Source organism: Alexandromys fortis, unplaced genomic scaffold, assembly GCF_014885135.2.
Source record: "Alexandromys fortis isolate MF-2015 unplaced genomic scaffold, M_Fortis_MF-2015_v1.1 scaffold_155, whole genome shotgun sequence".
Taxonomy (NCBI): domain Eukaryota; kingdom Metazoa; phylum Chordata; class Mammalia; order Rodentia; family Cricetidae; genus Alexandromys; species Alexandromys fortis.
Window position 1 is genome coordinate 489505 of NW_026068052.1, and position 11074 is coordinate 500578.

The window sequence follows — 11074 nt, forward strand, 5'->3', positions numbered from 1 at the left end:
AGACCCTTGTATGTGCAGATCCACACACCTCCTTTGCAAAGAAGCTCTATGTATTGGGTGCAACAGCTCTGGGGTCTCTATATAAATAATATACAAAACCCGACAGTTCAATGCTTCACATTAACAAAAATACTAAAAATTCATTAAAAATGGAGCCTGAGGGAAGGGCTCCAACCACTACTGGAGCTCGCCCAGGAACGGGACTGGGAATTAAGCAGAAAGGCTGGGCCACTTCCAGTGTACAAGCAGTTCCTCCAGGTGACTCAGTAGCGTCCAAATATGTTGGTACTGGGTTGTGGCTGGGTATCTGTGAAAAATGAGAGATTGTCAGGGGGTGGAAGACCAATCAGGGCTCAGATTCATGAAGAAGGGAAAGGGAAATGGGGAAGGAACTCCATAATCTGGGCCTGAAGCCAGCATCTCAGCCACCTCTGCCGACCCCACCCCCATTTCTTCCCCAGCTTCTTCTTGGGAAGGAGGCAGGCTTACTGGAGAGCTGTTGTTGAAGCTGCCGGACCAAAGCTGCTGTCTGTTGCTGCTGCTGGGTCTGCTGAAGCCCCTGGCGCTGGAACTGGGTGGAAATGGAAAGTGGAAGATGGAACTCCAACCTTCCACCTCCTTCTTCACCCATACCTCCAAACCTATTAGTGTTGTGCCTGACCTCCCGACGCTACCCCGTCACACACTGTTCCTAGCATAGGATGGCTGTACGCCCATCCTGTGTAGCCATCCCTGAGCCTGTGGCTGTAGTTCAGCAGCTACCTGGGGCTGGGACTGGGGCTGGGGTTGGGGAGGAGCTGTCTGCTGTTGCTGGTGTGGCTGCTGTGGCTGCTGCGGCTGCTGCGGCTGCTGAGCCTGCTGTGGCTGTTGCTGCTGTTGCTGCTGCTGTTGTTGTTGCTGCTGCTGCTGCTGCTGCTGTTGCTATAAGCATACAAGAGATAATTTTAAGGAGAGCAAGGAAGCTATGACTTTGTATTGTAAAAATGGGAGCAGGAAGGGAAAAGGAAGTTAGAGCCAAGGAACAGTGAGGGAATTCTGGGTTCACATCTGAAAGAACCCAAACAGTGTATTTGGCAGACAGTGTCCAATTTCCCCTTCATTATGATACTCAGGAAATGAAAAAGAGGGGAAAGGAAGCCACCTAAGTACCATGTTCAAACCCAATATGGTGGTGTAGGCCTGAAATTCTAGCATCCAGGAAGCTGAGGCAGGAGGATTGCCATGAGTATGAGACCCTGCCTAAAGAAACCAAAGAAAACAAAAAGTACAACCATACCCATTCTGCTGGGTGCCTAGCACATTACATCATGTTTCATCTTGGGGCCAGTGTGGGAAGAATATACCCTTTCCTTCTTGGGCGCCTAAGACTCAGCCACAATTCCAGGGCCTTACCCGTAGGATCTGCTGCTGCTGCTGCTGCTGCTGTTGCTGCTGCTGCTGCTGCCGGATGTGATACTGCTGCTGCTGCTGTTGCTGCTGCTGCTGTTGCTGCTGCTGCTGTTGCTGTTGTTGTTGTTGTTGCTGCTGCTGCTGCTGTTGCTGCTCAGGCAGGATGGAAGTTGAACGGACGCCTGCCTGGACACCCTGGGCACTCAGTGGAGTCATAGTACCCATCATGGGTGTCTGCTGCAGTGTCTGGTGTGAAAACCTCCAAAGACAAGAGGTCCAGAGGTCAAAGCACAGGCCAGAGAAAGGGGGTGGTACAAACCCTGGGTCCCTGACCTGAAAGAAACTAACAAGTCATTGTATTCATTCCTCTTGGCACTAACTAGAGGAGCCCTTCTGGAGTCTGACAGATTTCTAGGTCAGGGAATAAAACACAAAGACAATACTCCATTTTACTGTCTCATAACCTTAATGCTCAGGAATTTTTCGATTCTCTTTTAGCTATTTTTCTCTTATGAAAAACAGTCTGCACATGATAAGCATTCTATAAACACCTATCAAGGGGTTTATGGTTGCTGTTGTGCCCCAGAAACACCCCCAGTTGTTCTGCTACTCCATATGCCCGTTTTACTCAAATCTGCCCATCCCTGAAAATCTGCAGCTGGGCTCCCTCACTTGTCCTCTCCCACCTTCCCCTACACTCTGTCCACAGTGATCTGTGGCTATGCCAAGCTCCTATCACTCCCCTGAGCAAAGCAGTCCTTTCTGGGGTTGTGTCTCAATGCTGTAGCTCACTGTAATGTCATATGTCAACTTGCCCCTCTAACCTAGCTCCTGCTCCTTCCCTTGAACAAGTTTCACATTACATGTAAGCTCCGCTCCTTTCTGTCTTCAGACACTCAACCCACTCCCATGGTTTTGCTCATGCTGCTTCCTTTACCTAGAATGCCCTCGTTTCCCCCTTCTTTACACATCCCAATCACAGCTATCCTTCCATGACCAGCTCGAATCCACGGATCTTTCTAGTGCTTCTGATCTACACTGGCAGTAGCCCATCTCTTCTCAAGTCCCATTTTACTTCTTGGCACCCAACTGAACACCTGATTATGACTTTGTTCATACCATTCTCTAAACATTCTTCTGCACGGTATCTTCTTCTATATAAGACCTCTACTTCTCAACTAGGGTAAAAAAAAAATCTTTGGGGTCAGGAACCTTGTACTTTTTTTTTTTTACTATCTTTCTTCACTCTAGTCCTAACACAATTTTGGCTACACAGCAGGCAATTAATCAGTCCACTCTTGAGTATTCTGAATCCTAAGGTGCAGAGCCTTGTGACAGTTACCCAAGTCTTAACTAAGAGTCAACTAAAATTATCCATGAAATTCATTTGTTAGACCATTCTAAAGTTCAACTACTTTTTCTTCCCTTGAGACAGGGGTCTCATGTAGCTCAGATTAGCCTAAAACTCATTATGTAGCCAAGGATAACCTTGGATTTCTGATCCTCCTCTTGAGGTGCTGGTATTGCAGGCTTGCATCAATACACCAGGTTTTATGTTGTGCTTGGGATCAAACTTAGGACTTCATGATGCTAGATAAGCATGCTATCAACTAAACCATATCCTTAGCCCTAGAGGTAACTGTTTAATACCGGACTTAGGACTCCTTATTGTTTCCTATGTCTAAAAACTCTAGATCCCTTCTTATCAAAGCTAGCTACATTTGTTTCTTCTCTCTGATCCTCAAGGAAGTGACAAGATTGTAAATGGGAGACTACTGGTCTCTAGGGTCCATTCCAACTCCAGTTGTTTGTGGTAATGGTTATGTGACAAGATTACTATTCCTCATGGCTCCCAAAGTTCAGGCCCATCTGTTACCTCAAGTGTGGGATTTCCCAAATCAGATGCTTGCTTATACCTCAGTGTCCCTTCCCAGTTCACCACTACTTTGGGTACCTTTGAGTGGAAGTCAGTCCATGCCCATAGGTTGGGGCCTGCTGATGCACATAGCCACTGGGCCGCTGTTGCAGGTGGCGGGTAGGATCTACAAGAGTAGGATTGGTAGAAGGGTGGGTGCTCTGATAAGGCTGGCTGGAGTAGCTGGGGGGCACCATGGTACCTGCAGGGCCTGTGTGTTGCTGCAATCCCACATGAGAAACATAAGAAGTATAGCCCTAGAGGGAAGGATGAGACAGAGTTGGGCATGAGGGTGTTCAGCAGCTTGCTGCCCTCTCCCTGATGCTCATAGTCCCAGGCATTTACCTGGGAAGTCTGCAAACCATAGGAAGAACTAGGAGTCATCTGATGGACAGATGACTGTCCCAACATCCCCTGACTCTGCTGAAGAGGAAATGGAGAAGTCAAATTCAGGAAATGCTTTCTGCCGTGTCTCTTCTATACCTCCTACCCTGCATGTTCTTGTGAAGGTCCCAAGTATCTCCTCAGGCCTGTGACCCACTAAAACCCCTCCCCCTGACAGTCCTCCCTACTGCCCCTCTCACTATCTTTGCCTGGAGCTGTTGGCGAAGGCGCTGTCCCTGGGGCACTGTGGGTTGCTGCTGCCGGTACACAGAGGTCTTATAAGATGTGGGTTCTAGGCCCATGACAGCAGTTATACCCGGTGTGGATAGCACACCGGGATAAGGTGGTCGAGTCGGCAGTTTTTGCATTGGTAATCGCACAGGGCGGTATGGGTCCACACGAGGGCCACCTGGAAAGGAGAGCAAATTGACCTCTCTAAGATCTTCATCCCTTCAACTTTTTTCAAAAACAGTTCCAGCCATCCACATCTCCCCTGGGGAGAAAAGGAATGTTCAACTCCATCATTCCTAGTGAGTAGCACTTACCAGCAGGTAGCGGTTGATTCTGGGTATACAGGCCTAGGGAGTTCTGCCTGTAGTTAAGGTGAGATATGGAACCAGGATTTGCATGGTGCAGAAGGTCTGGAGGCACTGTTACACCATAGGGGCCACTCCTACCTGGGCCCATGCCATAGTCCTGCATGGGTGCAGAGGACAAAGGTAAGTGGGTTATAGCAGTCCTGGAGGGGGGGTGAGGGAGAAGGGTGCAAGGAGAGCGGTACTGATACAGTCACTGTTATCATGATTCTAACGGCACCCCTTCTCCATACACCCCATACCTCCCTTAAACCAGCAACTTTAACCCCTACTACACAAAGTCAGGAAGAGGGGTTGGAGAGGGATGGGGAACTGGCCTCAGTCTTGGTGGCTGGCTGGCTGCGTTTTTTGCCCTTGGTCGATTTCTTCTTGCGCTCCTCGGTGCTGGGAGGAGCAGCTCCTGGTTTGTCAGTCTTGGGGGGCTCAGGAGCCTTTTTCTCAGGCTCTAGTAGGGCAGGGGCTGGTGGCTCCTCATCTTCTGGGGGCAGTGGCAGTGGTTCCAAGTAGTAGGCTCTAGGCCGAGGTCTCAGGTGTGTGTGGTAGAGGAGCAACCGTTGCTGCTCCTCCCCTCGTGCCACTCTGCGGTCCACTCGGACTGTGCCAAACCAGGCCCAGGAGAGCGATGCTGTGGACGGCTTCAAGCCCTCGAAAAGATCCCAGGGAGAGATCTTATGTTTGGTAGAAACTTGTAGACCCTGCTCCAGAAAATGAGAAACAATGAGCTGTTGAGACTTGGAAAACAGGAAGCAGGACTTGAGAACTTAAAGAAAGGGTAAAATATCTGTGGACAAGTTTTCAAACAAGGAAAGAGTTGTAAGTAGATCAAGGGACAAGATGAGAAGAGGAAAGACAAACACTGATACAGACGTCTGCAGGAGAGAACATTTTTGCTGGGACACTGTTGAATTGCAGGGGGAAGGTGTGAAGGGGAAGGGCGAGGCCAGGAGAAAAAGAGGCACTGAAGGGGCAGACAGGGAACCATGATGGGGAGGTCAGAGGCTGACAGAAGATGAGAGGGATAGGAAGAAGCCAGAGAGGGAGGAGGGAGGGGCAAGAGGGGAAGGGAGAGGAGAGGAGAAAAGAGACAAGGAAAAAGTAAAGACGGCAAAGAAAGGCAATCAGAGAGAAACAGAAGAAAAAGACAGAGGAGAGGTAGAGAGACAGGGAGGGCAGGAGGAGAGAGACTGATAAAGAAAAATCAAGAGAATGTGAATATTAAGGGGTTTCCCTTTGCATTTAAAGTCTGCATTCCCTTTTCTTCCTCTTCTATGCAGAGTAATATGGTTAATCAAGAAAATTCTGAAACTAAGGGTTGGATAGATGTTCCAGTGGTTAAGAGCCCTTGCTGCTCTTGCATAGGACCCAGGTGTGTTTCCCAGAATCCACTCAGGTGGCTCACAACCACTTATAACTCCAGCTCCAGAGACTCCAACTTCTGACCTCTGCGGGGCCCTACACAGATAAGTGGCGTACATACACCCGTATACATAAACTTTTAACCCATATACTGAAACTGACGTGAAAAAAAGGAAGTTGAGCTGGGCAAACAGACACGAGAAAAGGGATAGGGTGTCAGTGGGATGGTGAGAGGACAAGAAAACAGGTGGGCAGAGAGGAAGGAAAATGGGAGAGGTTCAGGGTGAGACAGTTGGAAGTAAAGCAGAGTCCAAAAAAAAAGGGAGACTCCAAAAGAAGGGGACATAAAGGGTAAGGAAAGCTAAGTGATTTGCTTATATCCCAGATGGTTTGTAGGTTTTATTGGGGACAGCCTAATGGTTTGTAGGTTTTATTGGGGACAGCCTAATGGGCTGCTGAACTCGGTGTGTTAGCTGGAATTGTGAGATCAGAATTAACATGGGGTGTAGGGGGTAAGGTAGAGGTCATGGGAGACAAGAGAACATGCCTCCTTCTTGAAGATGGAATCGAAGCCGGCAATCTTGTTGCCCTTGGTGTCAATAAGGGAGCCCTGTGGCTCACAGGCAATGACATCTCGGTTCTGCTTGGGTAGTGGCAACAGTTGGTGAACCTTTTCCAGACTGTCGGACTGGCGTTCTCCCAAGTCCTTCTGCAGGAACAGGAAGATAGGTCATGAGTTCAAAGATACAGAACAAGAGGGACAGGAAGTCTCAAGGAGTAGCACAGAACATAAAGAAGACACTCAGGGGGCTGGAGAGATGGTGGTTCAGTGGTTAAGAGCACTGGCTGCTCTTCCAGAGGATCTGGGTTCAATTCCCAGCACCCACATGGCAGCTTAAAACAGTCTGTAACTCCAGTTCCAGGGGATGTGATACCTTCACACCAATGCATATAAAATAAAAGTTAAATAAATTATCACAAAAGAAGATACTCAGAGCTGGGCATGGTGGTGCACAACTATAATCCCAGCATTTGGGAGACTTGAGGCAATAGTATTTTGAGTTTGTGAGTCAGCCTTGGCTATATAAAGAGCCACCCATCTCAAAAACCAAAACTAATCTCAGCACTCATGAGGCTGAGGCAGGAAAAATTACTATGGGTTCAAATGCAGTGTGAGCTATGTAGTGAGTTACAGGACAACTTGGGCTACCAAATGAGATCTTGTCTCACACCAAACAAACAAAGAAAGTAAATTTAAAAAAAAGTAATGGTATTGAGTAAGTCCCCATTGCACAGATAAAAAAAAACAGACAGGAAATGGGGAGAAAGAGGGCTCAGACTAAAACAAGTCATTTCACTCCCTACTCCCAGGCTACACTGTAAACCGAGGCAGGGTAGAAGGCACTGAGCTTCCAGCACCCTCAAACCTTGTTCTCATCTCCCTTGCTCACCTGAAGCTTCTTCACCAAGTTCATATATGCACGTTTGTTTTCCTCCATGCTGCCCTGTGAGATGCTAGACATGTCTGCAGCCAATGTTCCATTGATAAGCACACTTAGCATGTCCAACACAGTAGTAAAAAGCTCACTGTGGCCGTAGGGAGAAAAAACAGAGAAGAGGTTAAGAAAAAAAAAATGGCCCAAGAGGTCACAGGCAGGAAGGGATACTCATGTTATCCTAAGGGGCCTGAGAATGTGTGGAGAACCCAGGGTCATGGAGTCAGTGGTTCCTGCAGCTGGTATGCGCTAGAGACTCCAGGGCATGGCCTGCAGAATTGGGGATGCTCACTTGTTAGACTGCATGTCCACAGTGCCGCTGATGATGATCTCCAGGAGGAGCTGAGCCCACTCTGTAGTCTGCTGGGTGCTACGCTGCACTGTGTCAAACATGCCCCCCACCTGCCAGGACCACAAATCAGTCAGATGGTTCAAGGTGATAAGTGTTTGAGAAAAGCTTAGGTTAGAACCTGGGTGGGTGGGGGCTGAGACCCCTGACGCCCTGTCCCGTCATTTGTACTTATGGTTTACTATCCAACCTTGGGTCAGTGGTTGAATTTGAGATACTGGGATCTGTCTCCTTACTCATAAAGAGATGGGATCTGTATTAAATAAATTCTATAATTACATTCACCATTCCAAAATAGATTTCTAGTATTTCTAGGGCTCAGGCAGAGTGTCCAATACTGAGGCAGGGTCCCTGCAAGCACACAAGGTATTCAGTCTATTGGATCCTGGCCACAGGGATTCAGTTCCTCTAACCATTTTAAGGTCCCCTGCATCCTTTAGAAATATAACAGGGTTAATATTGGAAGACTTCAAAAAACCTAGGGCCTCCATTCTCAAACCTGTCCTCCCCAACCTGGGGCTTCTTAACTGTATTTCCAGCTCCACCCCTTCTTCCTTCACCCCAGATTCCCCCTTACCAGGTTGAGCCGCAGTTTGAGGGCCTCATGCATTAGCTGCTTTGGTTTGCAATCATCTAAGTACTGGTTTTCTCGCCAATTAATCACAATCTAGGATAGAAACGAGTTTAACATGTGCCCAGGAATCTTCTTTCTAATCCAAGTCACCAAATTTTTTTTTAATCAGAAAATAATGAAAGGTCCAAGCATGTAGTGGCCTCTCAGGTGCACCCTTCCCCACCCCGATGCCACCACCTCCATGGCCCAGATAGCCATACCTGGTGCACCTGGCTGTGGAGGGAGGCAAGGAGTCCCTCACGCTGCTCATCCTGTCCTTTCAGACATGTCAGCACCAGCGATAGGAAAGGCTGCTGGCTCAACAGGGACATGCTAGAGCCGCGTGGAGGGGAAGGGCAGACAGGAGACTGCGGGTCAAGCACCTCCCAACTTTCTTGTTCCAGATTCTACTCTTAAAACTTTTTTTTTTTACATTTCTGTTTTCTATGTATCTTTTATTTTTATTTTATTTTATTTTCCCAGTAGCTATCCTTGTACACATGACATGCTGCATATTTGGAGGTCAGAGGAAAACTCGCAGGAGTTGGTTCTCATCTTCTACCATGTGGACCCTAGGAACCGAGCTCAGGGCTGGCAGCAAACATAGTTTTACCCATGGCACCCTAGATTCTACTCTAAGGTGTGACCTCCTGCCTAGCCATGCCACTCAGCTCTTGACTTGCCACTTTTCTTGCTTTTCTTTTTCTTCTTCTCTTTCTTTCTCTCTTCTTTCCTTCTTTCCTCCCTCCCTCCCTCCCTTCCTGTTGTGGAATATTATTTGAAGATGTGTTACAATTGTTTATGCTGTGGAACATTTGTTTAAGGATGCAGAGATGTGCTGCATCTATGTGGCATTTGTTTAACTCTGTGAAGCTGTGTTACTGTACCTGTCAAAAACACCTGACTGATCTAATAAAGAGCTCAACAGCCAATAGCTAGGCAAGAGAAAGGATAGGCGGGGCTGGCAGGCAGAGAGAATAGATAGAAGAAACCTGGGAAGAGAGATCAAGGAGGAGGAAAAGGAGAGAAGAGACTAGGGGCCAGCCATCCAGCTATGCAACAAGCCACAGAGTAAGAAGTAAAGAAAGGTAATAGAAACAGAGAAAGATAAATGCCCAGAGGCAAAAGATAGATGGAATAATTTAAGATAAGGAAAGGTGGCAAGAAACAAGTCAAGCTAAGGCCAGCATTCATAAGAAAGACTAAGCCTCCATGTGGTTTATTTGGGAGCTGGGTAGCCATGTGATTTATTTGGGAGCTGAGTGGTGGGCTCCCCCAAAAAGCAAAAAAGCCGAAAAGACTAAGAGTAAAAAAAACAACTACACCTTCCTTCCTTTCCTGTTTTGTTTTGTCGCAACAGGTCTATGTAGCCCTGGCTGTTCTGAAACTCACTCTGTAGACCAGGCTGGCTCTGAACCCACAGAGATCTACCTGCCTCTGCCTCCCAAATGCTGGGATTAGAGACATGTACTACCACGCCCCACCCAAGTGCCACTTTCTCATGAGGCCTATTCTCTACCCTGAGCCCCAAAGTTTCTCCTTCCCTGGCCTGCTATCTCCTCTCCTTCCTACTCTTCAGTCCTTACCCACAGAGTCTCTTTACCTCTTCTGTTTTTGTCGGTCTCGTTCTTTTCGGGAAGAGGAACCCAAGTGCTGACCCTTCTCCAATTCCTCCCCAGCAGCTTTCAGTACGTGGCCCTGAACTGAGGTGGGCAGTTTGGCAATGAGAGGAGCTACCAGCCACACACCAGAACGCTCTAGAGAGCTAGAAGACAGAGGACATGGGTTTCAGGGGAGCCAGGTAGGCAAGGCTGAACAATCATTTTTCCCTGTGCACGCCCAGCATCACCATTTTGAGACAAATTCTAATATTTTTCTACACACCTGAGCACAGGTTTGGTCTTGCTACTGCTGGGCATGTTGCTTGCTGTACTTCCAGAAGATGACCCTGTCTCTGCTGACTGTTGGAAAACCTCAATTGTGGCCTTGGCAATGTTCTCCAAGAGGGAGTTCATCTCCTGGGGAGGATAAAAGGTGTAAAAGTGCTAAAGAGGCAGCTAGCAGTGAGGGGAACACAGCAGGAGAGATGGGAGAGGAGGCTGAAGGAGAGAGAGCATTGTGGTGGTCCACAGTAGGGACATAACTGTCTGCTGTGCCCTCTTGTACCTCTGTATTCTTACAGTTCGCCACTGTCTGCTCCTTTGCAAACCTCCTTACATCCGTGGCCACAGAAACAGGCTCTATTCCTACCCTAGGCATACTTTTCACAGCTGAAAGCACCAACACTCTCAACCCATTTCCCTTATCAACAGCTCCATGTGTCTGCCATTCCCACGGCCTCTTATCTCTTTCAGTCAGGAGCTTGAGGGTAGGACCTCAGTTCTTCTATGATGACCGATATCCCTGACACGGGTAACTGCAGGTGAGCCTGGGAAACATTACTTACATTGTTGGGGGTCTGCTTGATCATCAGCTGTAGCTCCAAGGAGGACTGGCGCATGGTCCACTGGTCCAAGTTCTGGTGGTTAAAAATCCATTCCCACACTAGTCATCATTGATGACGACCTACTGTTTTAGGGCTAATTCCTAATCCCCCAGAACAGATTCCTAGAAGTTGGAAAGGGTCCTCTGTGTCCCTCTCTTTAGGAAAGACTACATTTAAATAAGAATCCAAAATCACTGAAAACAAGCATATTTTACATATGGTTAAAATGACTCCATATCCCCCTAGATTCCTGTCCTAGCACCTCACCAAGTTCTGCTTCATGCCTAACCTTTAAATCCTTAATGTTAAGGTTGAAACCCGACTCTGGTATTTCACAGCAGCTGCTCAGAGTCCCCACAGGGCCTTTACAGGGCACACAAAGTCCTTTAGAAACTGGAAAGCTACTGGTAGGTAATCTCCCTCCGGCATTATCTCCCTCCAGCTAAAGAGACCTCATTCCTTTAGTTCTTCCTCCATGGCCTTATCCCCCC

At 47.9% G+C, this 11074-nt stretch overlaps 1 protein-coding gene across 13 annotated transcripts in view; it reads right to left on the reverse strand.

Moving 5' to 3' along the window:
* Positions 1-106: 106 nt before the first annotated feature.
* Positions 107-11074, reverse strand: part of Med12 (mediator complex subunit 12) — a 24155-nt gene continuing 13187 nt past the window's right edge. For 3 of the 13 annotated variants that reach the window (XM_050119625.1, XM_050119620.1, XM_050119633.1), the window contains 17 exons: positions 10545-10616; positions 9983-10116; positions 9702-9863; positions 8320-8431; positions 8063-8152; positions 7429-7538; positions 7092-7227; positions 6188-6349; positions 4602-4979; positions 4234-4384; positions 3889-4097; positions 3650-3727; positions 3344-3561; positions 1393-1648; positions 763-921; positions 490-571; positions 107-307 (listed from right to left, as the gene is read on the reverse strand). In XM_050119625.1, coding sequence (XP_049975582.1) covers positions 264-307; positions 490-571; positions 763-921; positions 1393-1648; positions 3344-3561; positions 3650-3727; positions 3889-4097; positions 4234-4384; positions 4602-4979; positions 6188-6349; positions 7092-7227; positions 7429-7538; positions 8063-8152; positions 8320-8431; positions 9702-9863; positions 9983-10116; positions 10545-10616 — 2553 coding nt within the window. In that variant the 3' untranslated portion in view covers positions 107-263. The remainder of the gene's footprint in view (positions 308-489; positions 572-762; positions 922-1392; positions 1649-3343; positions 3562-3649; positions 3728-3888; positions 4098-4233; positions 4385-4601; positions 4980-6187; positions 6350-7091; positions 7228-7428; positions 7539-8062; positions 8153-8319; positions 8432-9701; positions 9864-9982; positions 10117-10544; positions 10617-11074) is intronic. The other 10 variants (XM_050119634.1, XM_050119630.1, XM_050119631.1 and 7 more) reach the window with 5 other exon arrangements.